The sequence below is a fragment of the Notamacropus eugenii genome, chromosome 1, assembly GCF_028372415.1.
Source record: "Notamacropus eugenii isolate mMacEug1 chromosome 1, mMacEug1.pri_v2, whole genome shotgun sequence".
In the NCBI taxonomy this organism is placed as follows: domain Eukaryota; kingdom Metazoa; phylum Chordata; class Mammalia; order Diprotodontia; family Macropodidae; genus Notamacropus; species Notamacropus eugenii.
The window spans coordinates 550535484-550559185 of NC_092872.1; the positions used below are offsets into that span (position 1 = coordinate 550535484).

Here is a 23702-nt window from a genome sequence, read left to right on the forward strand (position 1 = left end):
AGTCACTTAACCTTTCTAAGACTCATTTTCTCATTTGAAAAAAGGGTTGTTATGAAGAAAGTTAGTTTTGTGTAAACTAAGGCATCTACAAAACTGTCTTCTCTGACTCTGGCTGGACATGCATACTCTTGGTTTTTGGTGCTTTGGGAATGATATGACCCTTTTCTGCTACCAGCTATGTGTGACTGGGGCATTTTGAGGATGGTGAAGCCATCTCCTTATTGGTCACTGAATGGTAAGAGCCAGTGGTGATTCAGTGGATCTTTTAACGGGAGTGTCACATTCTTTGTTTTGTTCTCCCACTTTGCAAATCAAATCAGGACTATCTGAATCTATCCTGTAAAGGGATTAGGAGGTGGATCCTTGAGGATATGTTGTTGCTTTCCTTTGTACTCCTGGCACCTAACACAGTGGGCAGAGATTTCTGGAAAGCTCCATTGGAGAGGCTTGGAGTTAGTGGTAATAAAGAAATGAAACTGTAAGGGAAGGAACTTTTTAAAGTTCTCCAGAAGTGACAGGGAATCCTTACTCTGACCTACACCTGTAGGTGTCATCTTCATATAATTTTGAGTTGTCAGGACACTCTGGAGGTTTTCTCATTCTCATTGTGGGTTGGAGGAGGGCAAGGTATAATGTTTTGAGCAAGAAATACTCTGCATTACAGTTTCTTCCTATTAACTGAGGCTTAGAAAGGGATTCCAGTTACTCATACAATTTCACAAGAATATGGCTTTAGTAAGTATTGCAAAAGTATATAGTTGTTTTAGCAATTATAATAAAATGTGAGAAACCATTTATTTTCAAGCCATAAGTAATGAAATTATGTTTAGTAGAGGAATGTAAAAGTCCTTTATTGGACATTCTTAATATTTGACACAAACCAGAACTGACTTGCTTTGTATGACCTATAAAATTTTTTGGTGTACTGATAGGAAGTATCTTTTTTTATATTTTTTACTATATTCTGGAGACATTTTTGTCAGGTTTATTTGCAAATGTCAGTTGAATGTTTTCATCTGTACCAAGTATGGCAGAAAAAGTTGGAATGTGAGTGGGTGAAGTAGATAATATAGTAGTAGATTTCTGATTTTACTTTGTTTAATAAACTAAGAATGAATAGAATAGAATTAAGTTGTGACAAATGTCTGGGTGCCAGTATTTGTCTGGCATGCTATAATGTAATGGTTTTACAGTATAGTAATAGACCTCTGCCCTATCAAAGCAGACATAGAGCTACTGTGAGGGCAGGCATCTGACTAAAAGGTTAGGTTAGGAGGCCCTGGATTCAGTGATACAGCATCATAAAGAGTTGCTACTGATTATTTATTTGTGGGTATTTATGAAGGTTATCCCAGACACTAACCTAGTCTAGGGAATAATAAACCTGGTCCTCAATGAAGGAACTCTGAGTACGTTGTCTGGGCATATGGTTAGGAGACCTCAGAACACCTCTAGAGCCTGATACATTAACCAAGTTTGTCTGTCGAAAAAACAACAAGCATCTCTGGTTTGGAGAGGTGTCTTCTGTGTCCTGTTAAGTAATTCTCTGATCAACCATGTCTGTCTCTAAAGTGAAACTTACAGGACCCATAGCTAGCTGCCCTTCAAACTCAATATTGTTATAGTTATGATACAGTAGTTCTTCATAGCTGTTACCTGCTTAAAAAAAATTAAAAGATATACTTTCCCTTACAGCAAGGATCCTTCACCTGGGGTCCATGAACTTGTTTAAAATATTTTGATAGCTACATTTAGATATACTTGGTTTCCTTTGTAAACCATGTATATTTTATTTTTATGGATTTAACAACATTATTCTGAAGAGATTCATAAATTTCACTAGGTTGCCAGAGTAGTCCATGACATTAAAAAAAAAAAAAAAGGTTAAGAAGCCCTGCCTTACAGTTTGCATTAAAAAAAGTACCAAAATCATTTTAATGCACATATATGAAATTACATTTGGCTACACAAGCATTTGCTTGTGTCTTAAGAATACATGACTTATAAAAATTTCTTGCATACTTAGCCTTCTCTTTTGGGGAGCATTCAGAAACTACACAATGCTTCTGACCACACAAAGTCATATTGGTAAGACAGTAGTTCTCTCCAGGCAGGTTTGAAAGAAGAGAACTCCCTTGTCATCATAGCAGTGGAGGGTGGAGGTAAGTTCCTGGAAGCCTTGATTTTTGAGTTGAAATTCAGAAGCATTGTTTCTTAGAATAAACTTTAATAAATAGGTTTGTATAAGCTAGCTAACCACCATGTGCAACATTGTTCTTAGGGAAAATTTCTCATGGGTTCCATACAATTCATGGAAACTTATAACGAGTACAGAAAGGGACCCCAAAAGTACAGAAAGGGACCCCAAAAGCCATCTAGTTCAACCTTGTCAGTTGACCTATAAATTGAATTTTGTGACACTACTTGTTTGTAAATTGGGGGCTACCTTCATTGTAAAGAAATTGGCCTAGGCAATTTTATGATTTCATTCTTTAAGTGACTTTTTCTGTTTGATATTTTAAGGAAAATGGTAGAAGTTGTTTTAGATAGTAATTTTTGTTGGATTGAATGGAATTGGAGGATGAGAGAAGTAGTCCATTTTCAGTAGAATATGTAGAAGTTCAACTTTTATATTACCATTTTTGCTTTTGGAAGAAATGTATTTAACAAATTAGATATACTTTATTGCTCTCGTCTTCCCCTTTGTGAAATATTGATCTTACTATTATTACTTAATGGTAACTGTTTAAGAAATATTTGAAACCAACTTCATTAAAACATTATTTTGGACTTGATATGCAAAAGGAATGTGATCAGGAAATGCTAAAAAAAACCAAACCATACTTCCAGTGATATGTCATACCTAAGGAAGCAACCTACTTAACTCATGGATTATAGGATATTTTTAAAAATTCTGTGTCTCTGAGGAAAAGTTTTCAGAAGGCTCTTTGCCTTTTACTATTTGGCAGATAGAAGTTCTTGTAAAATATGTTCAGCTAATCACGTGAAAACTGGAAAACAAGGTTGTTGGGCTTCCTACAAGGCAGAGCTGATGATGGCAGATTAATACCTGGTAGGTCCAGGCATGATGGACCACATTGGCAAAGACTTGGAGTCATGTTCAGTGGGGGAGAGTAAAGTTTAAAAGACTGGAAAGTCCTGGTTTTAAAGGCCTAATAAAATTATATTTGATCTTAGAACTAGTAGGGAGGCATTAGGAGTTTGAGAGGGGCAGGGTGATATAGTTAGAACTGTACTTAAGGAAAATTACTTTGGCAGCTGTTTGGAGAGTGAATGAGAGGGAGAGAGATTAGAGACAGGGAGAACCAGTAGGCTTACTCCACACCAGCAGTTATGAGTGCTTAGACTATGGTGATAATGTCTGTGTGATTGGTGAAAAGAAGATCAATACAAGAGAAGTTGTAGAGACAGAAATGTCAAGATTTGGATTCTTATTAGATATGCAAGATGTTGTTGTTTGCCCTTTGTTAATTTCAGTACCAACAGAGAGGTATTGGGGTTTTTTTGTAGGACATGCAAGATGAGTGAGAGTGAGGAAAGGAAGATAACACCAATATTGTGAACCTGAGTAACTAGAAAAATGATGGATGCCCTCCACCATAATAGGAAAGTTTGAAAGAGGAATGGGTTTATGGGGAAAGATAATGAGTTCTGTTTTAGATTTGTTGAGTGAGAGATGCCTGTGGACATCCAATTTAAATGTCCAAGAGAAAGAACTTGATCTCAGAAGATACTATGACTAGATGTGTAGTTCTGAGAGTCATCAGCAGAAATGATAATTAAACCTGTTGTAGCTAAATGAGATCTCTCTAGTCAAGAGTGTTAAGAGAAGAAAGCCCACGATGGAACCTTGGGAGACACCTACAGTAGGCATGACATGAATGATGATCCAGCAAAGAAAACTGAAAAGAAGTTATGGAAATAGAAAGAGACTCAAGAAGTTGTCGCAAAACTCAGAAAGGGGAAAGTGACCAAAAAAAAAGAGTTGGTAATCGGTGGTAAATGTTACATAGAGGTAAGAAGGATGAGAAATAATGAAAAAGCTATTTGCTTTAGCTGTGAAGAAGTCATTAGTAATCACATATGGAGAGAGCAGTTTCAGTTGAATGGTGAGAAACCTGAATGTAGAGTGGTGAAGAGAATGGAAGGAAAGAAGTTGAGATACTCTGTATAGACAGTTTTTCCAGAAATTTGGCTGAGAAAGGGAAAAGGAGAAGAATGATGGCAAAGTTGGTAGAGTATGGTGAAGTTTTCTGTTTGTTTTTTTAAGGACACTATATGTTTGTGGACAGCAAAGAAGAAACCAGTCAATGAAAAGATTAGGGGTATAATAATGGGTGCAGTGTGCTTAAGAAGAAGGTCCATTAATGTGTGGGGAAGATCTTTAACTCTCTAATTAGCATTATACTGCTTAAAGTCAGAATGTTCAAAATAAAATTTGCTATCTTTCCCCCCAAGATCATGTAGTTGTAGATTTAGAGCTGAAAAGGGATGTGTGAGGTCAGTCAGTTCAACTCATTTTATAGATGGGCAAACTGAGACCCAGAGATAAGTGATTTGCCTTAAAATACTACTGACTTTGCTTTTTCTATCTGAAATACCACTTTTTACCAGGTTGTAATCTTTGATTTTTTCCTTTCTTTCAACTCTCAGTTAACTACAGGGTCTATTATCTTTTTAGCATCTGTTGTGTCCATATGCTTTTTACCCATTGCTAAATTTTCCAAAACAGGACCACATTACTATAGGCTGAGAATACTGTCAAAGCCTCCTAAAACACCTATTGGCTTTTCTTTTGTTGCCCTTCAGATCCATCCTATATAGTGCTACTAAAATAAATTTCCTGTATATAGATCACTGGTCATGTTGCTAGTCTCAGAAATCTTTGCTGGCCATCTATTGCCCTTCTAGTAAAAGTTTGTGCTGTTTTGTTAGTCTTCAAGGTACCTATGATTGGGTACCACCTTTTCTTTCTAAATTCATCTCATATTATTCTAGTCCATGTCCTCTACTCCAGTCACACTAAAATCACCATTGACTCCCACCTCTGTATCTTCGTTTACACTTTCTTAAATGGTCTCCATCTTCTTCAGATGTCTCCTTCCTCTCTTCGTTTATTAAATTCCTGTCCATTGCTTTTTTGATATAGTTTTAGAAATGCTTACAAAACTAAGATTAAACAAAACCAGCCTTATTTATTGTTCCCATAATGGATCAGTTAGAAAACCCCAGAGTCACAAGAAAAATTAATTGAGACAATCAATACTTTTAGTAAAGTAGCAGGCAGCAAAATAACAAAATTAGCAACATTTCTATATAACAGTAAGAAACAATAGAAAATCCCATTAAGTAATTACAAAAGATGTAAAACATCTAGGGGTCAGCCTACCAAGGTACTCTCAAAACTTGTATGAATATGATTACAAAACATTCTTTAAAGAACTTTATTTTAAAAAGGCCTGTCTAGAGGGCTATTCAACGCTCATGACGGGGCCATGCCAAAATAATAAAATTGATATTACTTTAATTTACAAATTTAATGCTATTCCCATCAAACTACTGAGGAGATATTTTATAGTGCTGAACAAAGCAATAGCAAAATTCATTTGGAAAAACAAGAGGTTTAGAATCTCAATAGAAAATGAAAAAATAGCAATGAAAAGAGAATAGCACTATCATGCCTCGTTATCCAGTGAAACAGTAGTCATCAGAACTGTTAGTGCTGTCTATTAAATAGAAAGATGATGTCATGTCAGAAATTGAGAGCTTACCTTGGGACTGGAAAGACCTGAGTTCAAGGCTTGCCTTTGACACATACTGGCTTAATCTTTTAGTACCACAGAGAATGTAAGTTAACTGAGGAAGAACTTTTATTTGACAAAAAGTGCTTGGAAAATTTGAAAACCTTTTGACAGAAGGTTGATTTAGAGACTAACATCTTTCATTGTATACTACAATAAGTTCAAAATAGATGCATGACATGAATTTTAAAGGTTATACCATAAAAGGATTAGAACTGGATCCGGGACAATATCATGTACTATAATAGACATGGCCAAGGGGGAGTTTTTCAACAAACAAGGGATAGAGGTGGTGACAGATTTAATACATAATTTTCATTACATGAAATTCAGCATCTTTTACCAACAAAAAATACAACTAGGATAAGAAAAGAAGCTGTTATGTGGCAAGCATCTTTGTATCACATTCTGATCAGGTTCTGAAGTCTAAGATATATAGGGAAATAACACATATATAAAATCACAAATGAACATGTACAAGATTTCTCAAAAGAGTTGCTAACTATCAAGTCATATGACATGTGGTTCCATATCACTAAAAATAAAAGAAATTCACACCAAGACAGTCTTGAGGATTAACATTTTACCAACTAATTGATAAAGATGACAAAAAAGGGAAATAGTCAATACTGAAGAGAATGTAGAATGATGGTCATACTCAGACACTTTTGGTGCTGTGAAATGGTCCAGCCATTCTGGAAAGCAATTGTAATTATGCTAAGAAAGTGACCCAAATATCTATATCCTTTTACCTAGAGATTTCACAGTTAAACATACAAACTAAGGAGGTCAAAGGAAGAAAGAGAGGCCCTATATATACAAAATTACTTATACCAGCACGTTGTTGCAGCAAAGAACTGGAAACAAAATAGATTTCCATAAATTGAGGAGTGACTAAACAGATTGCAATATAAGAACATAATGGAATATTACTATATCATAAGAAATTATGAATACGATGAGTACAGAGAAGCATAGGAAGACATGAGCTGATGCAGAGTAAAGTTGACAGAACAAGAAAAACAATATACATAATGTAAATGGAAAGGAAAAAAAGATGAAACTAAACACTGTGTAACTGTAATGGCCAAGCCTGTCCTGGCTGAAGTGATGAAAAAATGTTATCATTTCCCTCTTTTGTAAAAGTAGGGGACTGTGAGTACAGAATGTTGTACCATTATACTTGGTTGAAATATTGGTTAATTTTGCTGAAGTGCGTTTCCTCTTTGTTTATTATTTGTTATGGTGGATGGCTCTTTGGATAGTGCAATGGTATATTTGCAAATGAAGATGATGTTAAAAAGTAAAAGGTAACATTAAAAAAATTCTTGACCACAGTTTAAAAGCACAAATAAAATGCTGTTTTCCCTATGACACTTTTTCTAATTTTTTTCTCCTTACATGGTAAAAATCTGCTCAAACTTTGTCTTATATCAGTTAACAAGCATTTATTAAGCACCTGCTATGTGCCAAACATGGTGCTAGGTGCTAGTGTGTGTTCATCCTTCATTGCCGAAGATCATGCCATCAGAGAAATAATGACATGACTTGCACTTGACTTTGTTTTGAGTGAGGGAGGGCTGTGCAGGTCACCAGCCTCACTTCTCCTCCAAAGCCATCTGAATCCAGTGACCAGATATTCATCAGGATGACTGGAGATGACCCAGGATGAGGCAATTTGGATTAAGTGATTTGCCCAAGGTCACGCAACTAGTGAGTGTCAAGTGTCCGAGGTGAGATTTGAACTCAGGTCCTCCTGACTCCTGCACTGGTGCTCTATCCACTGCACTGCCTGATTGCCCTGCTAGGTGCTAGTGATACAAAGACAAACAATCCATGCTCAAAAGGAGCTTATGTTCTTTAGCCAAATTAAATTATGGCTGTTTACCACAACGATTTGAATGAGAGAGCTCTTGGTGTAAGTTGGAGTCTCAAAATGAGGAGATTTGATTAGCTTCTCCCACCCAAATTAACTACTACATTTGATAGCAATCTCCGTATGAAAGATTATTTGGTAACTCAGCATCCACACAAAAGTGGAGAAAGAGGAAAAACCCCTTGCAATAAGACTTATTTGTCTAAATGACATTTATTAGAGAATGTTCCGTACAGCTTACTAAGGCCTCAGGAAGGATAGACAGGAAGTATAACACCCAGATCTGCACCTAGATTAAGAGGTTGTAGTAGCTCTCAAAATAGCTTTTCAGTTTTCCTTTTCTGTATAGAAGAAACTTTATCTCTAGTATCAGAGTTTACAGGATGGTGATTGATTGGGAGTAAGATACTAGAATCCTCATGTATTGGAAGACTCTTCTGCTTCTAGATTTATGCTTTGTGATCTTTGAGCATTTATTGGCTAAGGTAGACAAGCATGTGGTATTGGAATGTTCCCCAGGGTATACACAGTTGGCTAACAACATGTGAAGGATCTTATTTGCGATCCCTCTTCCCCCCTTGTCCATAGGGGCCATTTGGGTCCAGGTATATACTTATCTATGAAGTTATAATTGGATAACTTGGGGGAGAACTTGGATGGTTTTAGAAGTTAACACAAGAAAGCAGGAAACACTTAGCTAATTACTATTGGCTTGAGTATTCCTGAGAAGTTCTGTCATTAAATTCTCTGGTCAGGGCCAAGAAGCTGGTCTTATGTTAATTCTCTCAAGTGACAATCAAGGGCCTTTTGAATGAGGTGCTTATAGCTTTTTCTTTTGGGATTCCACATCTGAATACTACCTTAAATTCTGTAGGGGAAGAAGAAAAAACCTCTAATACATAAAGATCCTAGAAAGAAGGCAAAAGCTTGATTACATAAGGACTGGGTCTGTGATTTCATTGATGTAGGAAGCTTCCAGTGAGGAACTTTATCATTACAGGTCTGCACCTTCTCTGGAGCAGAGGTGTCAAATGTGCAGCCCTGACACTCCTGAGTATAGCCTGAACCCGATTAAAGCATGATGGGGAAATATTTAACAAAATAAATGAAAACAAACTAAAACATAATTAACATTAAAATTTGAAACTAAGCCATGATGTACTCTGCTAGGATTCTTATGTATTGTTTAGTGACCCTGTTTGGGTTTGAGTTTGACACCATTGGCCTAGGGCACAGTGAGGTTGGGAAATTTGCGTCTGGCCTCACAGCCAGCATATGTGAGAGACAGTACTTTAACTTAGCTCTGTATCTACTATGCTGCTTCTATCAAATATTATCAATAAGAAAATCTGTCTTAATTGCTAATGAATAACCTCATTTCATCATTGTAATTGTTACTATGGCTTATATAAACATATCTGTCCTCCAGCAAGCCATATCAGTTCATTTGCATTGCTCAGACAAAGGAGGGCCCCTTGGAGTTGCTCTAAAGTAATCATATCTAAAGTGATCGTACCTACAGTTTTTAGAATAGATGTTATGTGAATACTGTCCATTCCTGTCTTTCCAAGCCTCCAGTACACTGTTAACATTTATGTAATGCTTCAATGTTACAAAGTACTTTATTCATAACAACCTTTAGTTAATGAGAGTAGGTCTCCTAAATAATACAAATGAGGTCCACAGACATAGAGATTCTATGATCACATTATCTACCAAGTAACAGAGCCAAGATTTCAGATCTACTTCCTCTGCCTATCCAGTGTTCTTTCCGTTAAAACATGCTATTTCTCTGTGTAATGCTTTTTCTTACATTATTTCTACTTGCTTTTGCTATAAAAGTTCAATGGAATCTTATTCTCTTTAGCAGTTGACTTAGTCCTTTAGCGAAATAAAGTTCTTGAAATGAGCTGTATATAAGTGAAACAAAACAGGAAGTAAGAATTCTATGTGATTAAAGTTGGGATAGGGATAATAGGTAACTAAAAAGAAAGGAAAGTCAGTGCTGACCAGCTTTCCCATATGTGATATTGGGCAAGCAATCTAATCCTTCTAGACCTCTGTTACCTCATCTCTAAAATGAGGGGATTGAACTAGATAAACTCTAAAGTGCCTAACAGCTTTAAGCCCTACAATTCTATGCTATTTTTTTTTTTGTTTCCCAATAGCATTATGTTCAGTCCTATCTTCCCCTGCTGCATTGCTTCTAAAGGTTTCAACAATTTATTATGTATCCTAAACTGTAACAATTCTTTCGCAGCAAAACCAGATTTGGGCTCAAGGTCGTTTTTGAACATGTGCTGAATATACTGAATGAGTGTGTTGCTGTTTTGGTTTGAGTATAAATAACCCAGAGGAAATACTGTTTTTGGTAATATCACAGGTATTAAATTTCTGCTAACTAAATTGACAAAGCTGACTCTTTTATTTTTACTAGATGGAGAAAATCACTTGAGTTTGATAGTTCCAGTGTGTGTTCTTCAGGTATTGCTTCTGTTTTATTAGACACCTCCTTAGGGTTTTGCGTAGATGGTTGTTGTGTTGCTCTTTCACAAGATCATAGGAAGAAACCTCAGTACTAGGTCATACAGTGTAGTTCCTTTTATAGATGGGGACATTGAAGCCCAGAGACATTAAATAATATCCTCAGAATCACAGAAGTAGTAATGGTTGGAATTTCAAACCTAGTGCTTTGGACCCAAAAATCTGCTGCTCTTTTAGTTATATTTTGCTGCTTTATAGTCTCCTCCATAATGTTCTATGCTAGGGTTCTTAATTTTTTTTTGTCATGACCTCTTTTGGTACTTGCCAAAGTCTGTAAATCCCTTCTCAGAATAATGTTTTTAAATGCATAACAGAAAATAAATAAAAGTACAAGGGAAATCAATTTTATTGAAATAAAGTGATCAAAATTTTTGTGAAGTTCGTAGATCCTTAGTTAAAAAACCCTTCTAAGTTGTTTGATATTAATTCGTCTAAGACTGCTATTTGTTTCTTTAAGTACTTTGAGTTTGATATTAAAAATCATTGGGGGGGCGGAGCCAACATGGCGGAGTAGAAAGACGCACATACACATAGCTCCGAACCCACAACTCAGAGAACGGCTAGAGGGGACCAACTCACGGTGAATTCTGCACCCAGAGGCCACGGAATATTGGAGCGAGGTAGATTTCTGTTCCAGAGAGACCTGCAAACCTCTCACGGGGGGTCCTTCGCGCTGCAGACTGGGCGCTGGGACTGGGAGCAGAGGGCAGCCCTGCAGCGGCCACGACACTGTGAAGAAAAGATCCGAGCGGGCTACGGGGACGGGATCTCCAGTGGCCACGCGGGACGCGGGTCCCTCCACCCACAGAGGGACCTGCAAACCTCTCGCAAAAGGTCCGTTGCGCTGCAGACGCGGAGCCCAGTCCAGACCTGCGGCGGCCGCGGCTCTGAGAGGTACAGATCTGAGCAGGCTTCAGGGACAGGATCTCCAGCGGCGGCACAAGCCCCTCCACCCACAGATGACGGGGGTCGGTGAGAGAGTCTCTTTGGCGGGTTGAGAGGGGAGTGGGGTGCCCCCATGGCTCGGGCCCCCCCCAAGAGATAGAAGCTGAGAGGCGGCTGCAGACAGGGGCTCCCCAAGCGGGCGGGAGCCTGGATCCATTGTGGAAGGTCTGTACATAAACCCCCTGAGGGAAATGGGCCTGAGAGGTGGCCCTGCCCCAACCTCAGCACTTGAACTTAATTCTCACACTGAATAGCAGCCCTGCCCCCGCCAAAAGCCCTAAGGCTGGAAGCAGCATTTGAATCTCAGTCCCCAAACACTGGCTGGGAGGACCAGGAGGCGAGGTGGGTGTGAGGAGAATATCCAGAGGTCAAGTCACTGGCTGGGGAGAATGCCCAGGAAAGGGAAAAGAAATAAAACTATTGAAGGCTACTTTCTGGGAGAACAGACATTTCCTCCCTTCCTTTCTGATGAGGAAGAACAATGCTTACCATCAGGCAAAGACACAGAAATCGAGGATTCTGTGTCCCAGCCCACCCAATGGGCTCAGGCCATGGAAGAGCTCAAAAAGATTTTTGAAAATCAAGTTAGAGAGGTGGAGGAAAAACTGGGAAGAAAAATGAGAGGGATGAAAGAGAAGCATGAAAAGCAGATCAGCTCCCTGCTAAAGGAGAACCAAAAAAATGTTGAAGAAATTAACACCTTGAAAACTAGCCTAACTCAATTGGCAAAAGAGGTTCAAAAGGCCAATGAGGAGAAGAATGCTTTCAAAAGCAGAATTAGCCAAATGGAAAAGGAGATTCAAAAGCTCACTGAAGAAAATAGTTCTTTCAAAACTAGAATGGCACAGATGGACGCTAAGGACTTTATGAGAAAGACAGATATCACAGAACATAGCGAGAAGATTGGAAAAATGGAAGATAATGTGAAATATCTTATTGGAAAAACAACTGACCTGGAAAATAGATTCAGGAGAGACAATGTAAAAATTCTGGGACTACCTGAAAACCATGATCAAAAGAAGAGCCTAGACATCATCTTCCATGAAATTATCAAGGAAAACTGCCCTGAGATTCTAGAACCAGAGGGCAAAATAAATATTCAAGGAATCTGCAGAACACCGCATGAAAGAGATCCAAAAAGAGAAACTCCTAGGAACATTGTGGCCAAATTCCAGAATTCCCAGGTGAAAGAGAAAATATTGCAAGCAGCTAGAAAGAAACAATTCAAGTATTGTGGAAATACAATCAGGATAACACAAGATCTAGCACCCTCTACATTAAGGGATCGAAGGGAATGAAATAGGATATTCCAGAAGTCGAAGGAACTAGGACTAAAACCAAGAATCACCTACCCAGCAAAACTGAGTATAATACTTCAGGAGAAAAAATGGTCTTTCAGTGAAATGGAGGATTTTCAGGTTTTCTTGATGAAAAGACCAGAGCTGGAAAGAAAATTTGACTTTCAAACACAAGAATGAAGAGGACCATGAAAAGGTGAACAGCAAAGAGAAGTCATAAGGGACTTACTAAAGTTGAAGTGTTTACATTCCTACATGGAAAGACAATATTTGTAACTCTTGAAACATTTCAGTATCTGGGTACTGGGTGGGAGTACACACACACACATGCACACACGCACACATAGAGACAGAGTGCACAGAGTGAATTGAAGAGGATGGGATCATATCTTAAAAAAAAAAGTGAAATCAAGCAGTGAGAGAGAAATATTGGGAGGAGAAAGGGTGAAATTGAATGGGGCAAATTATCTCTCATAAAAGAGGCAAGCAAAAGACTTATTAGTGGTGGGATAAAGAGGGGAGGCGAGAGAAAAACATGAGGTCTACTCTCATCACATTCCACTAAAGGAAAGAATAAAATGCACACTCATTTTGATAGGAAAACCTATCTCACAATACAGGAGAGTGGGGGACAAGGGCACAAGCAGGGTCGGGGGGAGGATAGAGGGGAGGGCATGGGGAGGAGAATGCAATCCGAGGTTGACACTCATGGGGAGGGAAAGGATCATAAGAGAATAGAAGTAATGGGGGACAGGATAGGATGGAGGGAAATATAGTTAGTCCTATACAACACAACTAGTATGGAAATCATTTGCAAAACTACACAGATTTGACCTATATTGAATTGCTTGTCCTCCAAAGGAAAGGGGTGGAGAGGGAGGGAGCTAAAGAAGTTGGAACTCAAAGTGTTAGGATCAACTGTAATGTTCTTACCACTAGGAAATAAGAAATACAGGTTAAGGGGTCAAGAAAGCTATCTGGCCCTACAGGACAAAAGAGAAGAAGGAGACAAGGGCAGAGAGGGAGGATAGAAGAGAGAGCAGATTGGTCACAGGGGCAATTAGAATGCTTGGGTTTGGGGGGGGGAGGGGATAAAAGGGGAGAAAATTTGTAACCCAAAATTTTGTGAAAATAAATGTTAAAAGTTAAAAAGAAAAATCATTGATCACATTCTGGTTGTGCTGAAAGCTGGGATCATTTTGTATCATCAGCTGAAAGAGAAGATAGGAATTCCTCTCTAATGTAAAGCCCTTTGAAGTAGCAGGGGAGGTGCCAACTTTCTGAAGCTCCCATTCACCCTAACTACAGGATCAAATAATGAGAATTTTCAGTGAGCTTAGCCACCTAATCCAACTCTCATTTTGCAGATGAGGAACCTGAAGCCCAAAGAGATGAATTGACCTACCCAAAGTCATACAGGCAAAGCTGGAATTCAAATTTGGGTTCTTAGCCTCCAAAGCCCAATACTCTTTCCATTGCAACATGGTATCACCTTAGCTCTACAATGTGCCACTGTGCCAAGTGCAAGAAACCTAATAGGCATCTGTTTCAAGGTTTATCTATGGTGACTCTTTTCCTGTCCCTTGTGGTAGTAAATCAATCTGAAAGTCTTACCCTTGAAGATAAGAGACTGTTTCATTTGTATTTACAATGCTAGAACCTAAAACAGGGCCTGACACATAGTTGGTGCTTGATAAATGGCTTTTGAATTGAATCTCTGCACTTTCAATAGCAGAGATAATTGAAACTGACCAACTTTTCAGACTAAAGGGACCATGACTGCTATGCCAGGGGATTCCCAACCAGAGGGGTAAAGTGCTTTAAAAATTGCTGTGGCCATCTTGCTATGGAGTTTCTCCATGCCAGGACCAACCAAACTCTCATACCCTTGAGTTTGAGAAGGTTAAGAGTTGGACTGGAAGCTGGGAGATAATGTGGGCCAAGATAGTTTACAGATCCAGGGCAGGCAGAGGAGAGGGCTTTCACTTGGGGGTGGCAGAGAGGATTGTGAGCCTTAACTGTGAACTGAGCAAGAAACAAGTTTGGAAGCAAAGAGTAGCTCTGTGGATCTGATCCAAGGAGGAGAACAGGAATTCAGTCCTAACTTCTAGCTCAGGCTGAAACCTGTAATGGAATAATCAGGACAAGAATTCCAAACAAAAGAAGAACCTAAAATTCAGTGACTCTGAACTTATAGAACCTCCCGGTGGCTGAGTCCAGCAGCAGTCTAAATGAAACTTCAAACCAGGGACAAGCCTGACCCAAACCTGGGTCAGAAACTTGCTCAGACACAGAGAGCAGTGAACAGATACCACTTTGGGAGCACTAAAAGGTTGCAAGTCCCCAGCCTGACCTCTGAAAGCAGCAGGATGCAAGAGAACAAAAGCTCAGCTCAGATATGCGCCTCATAAATGTGCAGAACCCAGCCCTAACATAAAGATCAAAGTCAAAGAAGTAGGCTGAGAGAAGAAAGTGAAAAAAAAATCCACTATAAAGAGCTATTATGGAAATAGGGAATCACAGGACAAACTTAGAATAAGAGAATGATTTGAAAATATCTATAGACAAAAGCTTCAGTGGAAAATGCAGTTTGGACACAGGTACACTCAGAATTCCTTAAACAGATAAAGCAAGAGCTTTTGGTTTTAAGGGTTTAAAATTTTTTTAAAAAAACCTAATGAGAACAATAGTAGAAAAATGGGTTAAATAAATGAGAGGTTTGGAAGAATGATGTGAAAAGAGAGTTAACAGCTTGGAAAAAAGAGGTACAAAACCTTCCCCAAGAAAGTATAAGAATTACCTGAAAGACTTGTTTGAACTGATTCAAAGTGAAGGGAATAGAACCAGGAAAGCTGTTTATATAATAACAATATTGCAAAGATAGCTAACTTTGACTTAGAAACTTATCAGTGCAGTGACTAAAAATGAGGATGTTGACTAGAAGGGCTTTAATGGCCTTTTTAGTTCTAGATCTAGGTTCCTATTTTTTAAAAAAAATGATAAATAAGTAAAGTGACTTTTTCTCCTTTGTGGTGCCCTTTAGATCTGAATCTCGAGATTATCTGATCCTTTTCTTCTCTATTTTAATGGATATTAAAATATCCAATATTTTTCTCTTTCTTTTTTCTTTCTTCACGCTTTATTTTCTGTTTCCCACCATCCTCCCCTCTCCATGTTCTCCTCTCGAGTTAGCATCCTTCTTTACTTTTCTAGAGCATTTAACAACATTGCTACTACTTTTGCCCCTCCATTATTAAGATACTGTCTTTTTTCTTAAGTCATCATACCCTTCTACTGCTCTTCTGTTTTTTTTCACTGGCTCCTTATCTTCTTGATCCCTTGAAGTATATGTTAAGTATATATTTCTTAGGATGCTGCTCTGAGTTTGATTATAATATCTTAACAATGTTATTGTGATATTGTCAAATGAAGTTGGTTAGGACGCCATAAAGCTTCCTTAGAAAAGATTCTTTCACTAAGACAAGAAAAAATTGAATGAGAAGATAGTATTAATACCTTGTGAAATTACAGAGAGCATCCTCAAGCTATTACTGATAAGGCCTCAGAGGGTCAGACAACAAGGAAGGTTCATTTTGAATTAGAAAATTATGCTCTTCTCAAACGTGGTATAAAAAACTAAATGACCTCATAGAATCGTTTGACCTAACAATGCCTTATAATGCCAGTTAAAATAGGTTGTGTGCCTGTGAGAAACCAGTACTAATATTTATGCTTAGTTATTGTAATGAGTTCTGTTTTTGTAGGAAAAAAACAAGATTAAATATACAAAATCATTGCTTCTGAAGTTCAGTTAATCTGTCCTCACATCATATTAGCAATGGTAGATTGCAGTTTGATATAATTTTAATGATAGTGGTAAAATATGCCAATTTGTGACTATTAAAAATGCCTATGGGAGTTTTCACTATGATAAGCTCATAGCTCTGCCATCACTTGCATTGTGAGTTTATCTGAGCTGTAGTAGTAGTACCCAAGAAGAAGTAGAAAGATTTGGAAATTATTTATTCCAATCTCATTTTTATAGGTGAGGAAGCTATAACCTTAAAAAATGAAGTGACTGCTTATTTTCTGATTGTGCAAACAGCTTCTGGGATTGTAAATCCATGCACACTCATATGTATAATGATAGAAACATTGACAGTTATGAAAATATTTTTCATTTTTGGTATGATTTCTAAAAAATTCAATAAAAAATACAACTTCATTATTACTTCTAGCATAATTTTCATCTCCATATTTTGTTTCATCTTAGTGGAAAAGCACTTTGGGATTGAAATACAGAGAGACCTTGGTTGGAATCTCACATCTGATAATTGCTATTTCCTTGTCTCTAAGGGATAACAGTGTAGGGTTTTCCTTGTAGGGTCTTCTGTTTCTCATATGAGAATCATATATTTAAAATGCTTTATAAACCTTCTTTAACATTTTTTTTTGTTATGTAAGTGCCAGTTATTCTAATAACTACTATTCAGTATTACATTTCTTGAACTTGTTATGCTTTTTCTTGCCTAAAGACCTCCATAATTATATATTTTTCATTTAGATTCAGAATTTAGTGCCATCAATTCTCAAGTGGCCTCAGTTTAGATTATCTATTTTCTTTCTTTTTTTCCTTAATAGTATTTAATTTTTTTCCAATTACATGTAAAGATAGTTTTCAGCATTCATTTTTGTAAAATTTTGAGTTCCAAATTTTTCTCCCTCCCACCTTTCCTCTTCCCCCCTCCAAAACAACAAACAATCTGATATAGGTTATACATGTACAATCATGTTAAACATATTTCCACATTAGTCATGTTGTGAAAGAAGAATCAAAACAAAAGGGGAACACCATGAGAAGGAAAAAAAATGAAAATACTGTGCTTTGATCTGCATTCGAACTTCACAGTTCTTTATCTGGATGAGGTTAGCATTTTCCATCACAGGTCTTTTAGAATTGTCTCAGATCATTCTGTTGCTGAGAAGAGATAAGTCTATCTTAGTTTATCATCACACATTGTTGCTGTTGCTGTGTATAGTGTTCTCCTGGTTTGGCTCACTCACTTCACTCAGCATCATCAGTCTTTCCAGGTATTTCTGAAATTTGCCTGCTCCTCATTTCTTATAGAACAATAGTATTTCTATTGCATTCATATACCACAATTTGTTCAGCCATTCCCCAATTGATGGGCATCCTTTCAATTTCCAATTCTTTGCCACCACAAAAAGATCAGCTATAAGTATTTTTGTACATGTGGGTCCTTTTCCCTTTGTTATGATCTCTTTGGCATACAGACCTAGTAGTGGTATTGCTGGATCAAAGAGTTTGCACAGTTTAATTGCCATTTGGGCATAATTCCAAATTGCTCTTGAGAATAGTTAGTTCAGTCCACAACTCTACCAACAATGCATTAGTGTTCAAATTTCCTCCCGTCTTCTCCAACATGTATCATTTTCCTTTTCTGTTGTATTAGCCAATCTCATTGGTGTGATGTGGCACTTCATAGTTGTTTTAATTTGTGTTTCTCTCAGTAGTGGTTTAGAGCATTTTTCACATGCCTATAGATAGCTTTAATTCCTTTATCAACTAGGGATTGACTTGTATTCTTCTAAATTTGACTCAGTTCTCTATATATTTCAGAAATGAGACCTTTATCAGAAACACTGGTATAAAAATTGTTTTGTAGCTTTCTGCTTTCCTTCTAATCTTGGTTGCATTGGTTTTGTTTGTGCAAAACCTTTTAATTTAATGTAATAAAAATTATCCATTTTGCATTTCATGATGTTCTCTAGCTCTTGTTTAGTCATAAATTCTTCCCTTTTCCCTAGATCTGACAGGTAAAACTACTCCTTGCTCTCCTAATTTGCTTATGGTATCAACCTTCATGTCTAAATCATGTACCTATTTTGAACTTATCTTGGTATAAGGTGTGAGATGTTGGTCTATGCCTAGTTTCTGCCATGTTACTTTCTAGTTTTTCCAGCAGTTTTTGTCAGGTGGTAAGTTCGTATCCCAGAAGCCAGAGTCTTTGGGTTTATCAAACAGTAGATTACTATAGTCATTAACTACTGTTTCTTGTGTACTGACCTATTACACTGATCCACCACTCTGTTTCTTAGCCAGTATCAAGTAGTTTTGATGATTATTGTTTTATGATATAATTTTAGATCTGGTTTGCGTAGGCCACCTTCCTTTGCATTTTTTTCATTAATTCCCTTGATATTCTTGACTTTTTCTTCTTCCAGATGAATTTTGTTATTGATTTTCTAGCTTTTTATAAACAATTTTTTAGTAGTTTGATTGGTATGGCACGAAATAAGTAAATCAATTTAGGTACAGTTATTTTTATTATATTACCTTGGCCTACCCATGACCAATTGATAGTTTTCCAGTTCTTTAGATCTGACTTTATTTGTGTGAAAAGTGTTTTGTAATTGTGTTCATATAGTTCCTGGGTTTGTCTCAACAGGTAGACTTTCAAGTATTTTATATTGTCTAAAGTTATTTTAAATGGAATTTCTCTTTCTACCTCTTGCTACTGGGTTTTGTTGGTAATATATAGAAATGACGATGATTTATATGGGTTTATTTTATATCCTGCAACTTTGCTAAAGTTGTTAATTGAATCAAGTAGTTTTTTTGGTTGATTCTCTAGAATTCTTTAAGTGTACCATCACGTCATCTGCAAAGAGTGATATTTTGTTTCTTTCTTATCTACTTTAATTCCTTTTTTGTCTCTTACTACTAAAGCTAACACTTCTAGTGCAGTATTGAAATAGTGGTGATATTGGGCATCCTTGTTTCACTCCTGATCTTATTGTGAATGCTTCTAGTTTGTCCTCATTACGTTTAATACTTGCTGATGATTTTAGATAGATATTGCTTATTAGTTTAAGGAAAACTCAGTTATTGTTATGCTGTCTAGTGTTTTTAATAGGAATAGGCGCTGTATTTTGTCAAAAAAATTTTCTGCATTTGTTGAGTAATCATATGGTTTCTGTTAGTTTTGTTATTGATATGGTCAGTTATGCTGATAATTTTCCTAATATTGAACCAGCCCTGCATCTTACCTGTATAAGTGTATTATCATTGTGACAAACTGCTGTAATGTCTTTGCTAATATTTGTTTTGCATCAATATTCATTAGGGAAATTGGTCTATAATTTTCTTTCTCTGTTTTGGCTCTTCCTGATTTAGATAGCAGGACCATATTTATATCACAAGAAGAATTGCTAGGACTTGCTCTTCACTTGTTTTTTCAAATAGTTTATATAGTATTAAAAATTAATTATTCTTTAAATGTTTGGTAGAATTCACTTGTAAATTCATCTGGCCTTGGAGATTTCTTCTTAGGGAGTTCATTGATGACTTGTTCAATTTCTTTTTCTAAAATGGGGTTGTCATTTATTTCCTCTTCTGTTACTCTAGGAAATTTATATTTTTGTAAATATTCATGCATTTTATTTAGATTCAGATTTATTCGCACAGTGCTGGGCAGAATAGTTCCTAATTAGTGCTTTAATTTCCTCTTCATTGGTGGTGAAGATAAATATACTTTTAAGTCATTGAAAGCCACAGGTAATTTTAAAATTATGTGAAAAATTTCTGTCTCCATCCCAACCCAACCAAAATTGCTAACTTTATCAGAAGAAATTCATTACCCTTTATTATCCCTATCCATGTGTAATGGATATGATGTTGAGCCAAAAGACAGATAGTCTAAAGGAGAAATGTATGAATGGGCTGAAATGGATAATTCACAGATTGTAATTAACTCCTATGTAAACTCAGAGAATTATCTTCTCTGTACTTCAGCTGTAAAATGAAGGGGTTGGGCTGATGTTCTTTGAGATTGTTTCCAGCTCTAGATGTCTGATTCTATAAATCCCTCAATAAAGAACTTAACTGTCAATACTCTCAGTACTTGGAGAGGAGATTTAATAGCAGTATGAGGGAACACATCCAGGTATTAAATGACAATAAAAAACATTGTGTCCGCAGACATTTTTCAAGTGCTTACTACATGCTAGACACTGTTCTAAGTGGTGGGAAAATAAATACAAGTCAAAAGACAGCCTCTGTAAGAAGCTTACATTCTAGTAGAGAAAGAAAACCCATAGAAGAAAGCTGAATGGGGGAAGGTGTGAATGACTTCTGTTTTGGACATGAGGAGTTTGAGATGTCTCTGGGATATCCAGTCACTTGAAATATCCAGTGGGCAGTTGGTAATGAGGGGCTAGAGCACTGGAGAAAGATTAGGGCTTTACATGCACACATATGTGTTTGTACATGTATGTATGAAACATATGGTGCTTATTATATGCCAGGCACTATGCTGAGTACTTCACAGTAACTTCATTTGATCATCACAACATCTCTGTGAAGTAGGAACTTTTATTATCCCCATTTCAAAGTTGATGAAACTGAGGCAGACAGAAGTTAAGTGACTTGCCCAGGGTAACATGGTTGGTATGCATCTGAGGTGGGATTTGAACTTAGGTCTTCCTGATTCCAAGCTCAGTACTATTCACTGTACTACCTATAACTAGATACTTTGATCAAGGAATCATCTGCATAGAGATGATAACTAAACCAGTGGAAATTGAAATAGCCAAATGAGAACATATAGAAAGGGAAGAGGGTCTAAGATATAGACCACTGACAAATACCTGCAGTGAGTAGGTATGACATGGATGACAATTCAGCAGAAGAAATCAGGAAAGACCAAGGTAGGAGAACCAGAAGGGAGCAGGGTTGTGAAAATACAGAGACAAAAGGGGATAGTTTTCAGTGCAAAATGCTAATGAGAAGTTGAAAATGGTGAGGATTAAGAGAAGACCATGGTAATGTTAGTTGGATTTTAATGAACAATTACTTTAGAGTTTAGTGTAGAAAATTTGGAATTATTCCATTATATAATTTATCATGTTTCTTTACTTTCCAGATACTGTTTTGTGTTTGCTTTGGGATACCTTACAGTGTGCCAAATTACCAGAGTCTATATCTTCGATTATGGACAATATTCTGCTGATTTTTCAGGGTAAGAGTAAAATTTTTATCTTGAAAGATACATTACATAATATCTGTATAAAGTATTTTGATAGTTAAATAGTTATATTCTGAACCACATTTAGTTTTATCTCTGTTATTTTACCATTTCTGTTTGTTTTTTATTCAAGTAATCCAATTTAGACATGAAATACATTTAAATATTCATTTTACTGTAAAACATTCGTGAATTGAATTAAATTAGTGAAAAAATTCAAAACATAATTTTTAATTCTTCCTGTATTTACCAGATTTTGTCTCAAACTTTGTTATTCCCCTTAGAGCATTTTTTAGTTCAGTCTGTCTTGATGGGAGATATAAAGATGAAAAATGACATGGGCTTTAAGAAAGTGCTATTAGAAAATTTGATGACAGAGCCATAGCTATTTGGAAGCTTCTTCACTCTTCTTAATTTATCAGTAACATTTTACACTGGTAACTACCCTTTTCTCTCTGGGTTTTTATGACTCTGCTCTCTCCTGGTTCTTCTACTTGGTTTTTTTTAGCTTCCTTTGTTGAATTGTCATCCATGTCACACCCACTAACTTGAAGGAAAAGAAGGATGAAAATTGTAGAATTGACATAATTTGATAGCTAATTGAATATGGGAAATAAAGAAGAAAGATGAATCAAAGATAATTTTAAAGTTTTAAACATGGGTGATGGGGAGCATCAACAGAAATAAGGAAGCTGGGTGGAGGGAAGAGGTTTATGAGGAAAAGATGACAAATTCAATTTTTTACATATTGATTTTGAGTTGTCAGAATATTGTAAGTGCTTTCCTCAAAAAGGGCTGTAATGTGTTAGATAAATCTAAATTGTTACTATTTATCCTAGTGAAAATATCCACCAAGTAGTTGGAGATGTAGGAATTGAAGTTCTGGGGAAAGATTGTGACTGTATATGTAGGTTTGGGAGTCATTTGATTAGAGGTGACAAAGCCATGAGAATGGATAACAAAGAGTGTAGAGAAAAAAAAATGGTGTGGACAGATTGTTTGAGAAGACTTAGAGGATGGGAGAAGGCTGATAAACCAAGAAAGCAGACTGAGAAGGAAAGAGAACCAAGAGAATAATGTCATAGAGAAGCAACAAAGAGGGATGATAGAATGACAGAATGACAGGAACACAGAAACATATTTGATAATGTTTCCCTGAGGATATTTTTATGTCATGAGAAAGGATCCAGTAGAGAAGGTATTGTCAAGGCAGAGCCGAGATGGCCAAATTCTCCTCCAAACGACTTTAAAATAATGCCTCAAAACAACTTCTTGACCAACAGAGCCAACAAAAGGATGAGGTAAAACAATTCTCCATCCCACGACAACCTAGACAGTTGACAGAAAGAGTCTGTCTCACCCAGGTGAGAATGGCGCATAGTCCAGCTCAGGTGACCCAGGTTAAGTCAGTAGCAGGCTGCTCCCAAGCAAGGCAGCAGCCTGAGCTAGGAGGGAGCCTCTGAGCCCCTCTGTGAACTAGCAGTGAAGTCCCTTGCAATGAGACCCTATGCTTGGCCAGAAGTAGGCCACTGCAGGCCTGGGGAGCAACTGAATTAGTAGCAGTGACTTCTGGAGTTTTCAGCCCACAAGGGGGACAGACAACTGGTCAGAATCATATTATAGGGGACACTTTGCTGACACTGGATACTGGACTCTGTTGCATTGCCCAACGGGAATTTGGGTCACAGATCCAAGTTACAGTCGTGAAGTGAGGAGAAGCACTAGCATACTACAGTGTACAGCCACAGGGGAGCAGGGATCCTAGTTGCAGGTCTAGGTTGGAAAAGAGTGCTTGGAATTGCTCACAAACCCAAGCATAGGTCAACAGAGCAGTGATGACACCTCTCCTTAGATCATACTATCTTGAAAGAACTGATAACTTAGAAGTCCCTAGAATTAGCTCTGAAAACAGCAACATGGAAAGCCTGAAGTTTGGGAGAGGTTGTTATTGTTGGAACAGTGCCCCCTCCACCTCAGGAGCAGAGCCCAACTTTGACGTAAAAGTGAAAGTCAAGAAATAGGCTGGAGAAATGAGCAAACAACAAAATAAGAACCTGACTATAGTTACTGTGGTAACAGGGAATATCAAAACAAATTTAGAAAGAAATATCAAAACAACTGTATGTGAAGCCTCAAAACTTTAAAAATGTGAATTGGTGTCACACTCAAA

The 23702-nt window shown here is 37.1% G+C and overlaps 1 protein-coding gene across 2 annotated transcripts in view; it reads left to right on the plus strand.

Annotated features, from left to right (window-relative positions):
• Nucleotides 1-23702, plus strand: part of MBOAT2 (membrane bound glycerophospholipid O-acyltransferase 2) — a 178580-nt gene that overhangs the window by 89021 nt on the left and 65857 nt on the right. For both annotated transcript variants that reach the window (XM_072634276.1, XM_072634275.1), the window contains one exon: nt 21431-21526. In XM_072634276.1, the coding sequence (XP_072490377.1) occupies nt 21431-21526 (96 nt within the window). The remainder of the gene's footprint in view (nt 1-21430; nt 21527-23702) is intronic.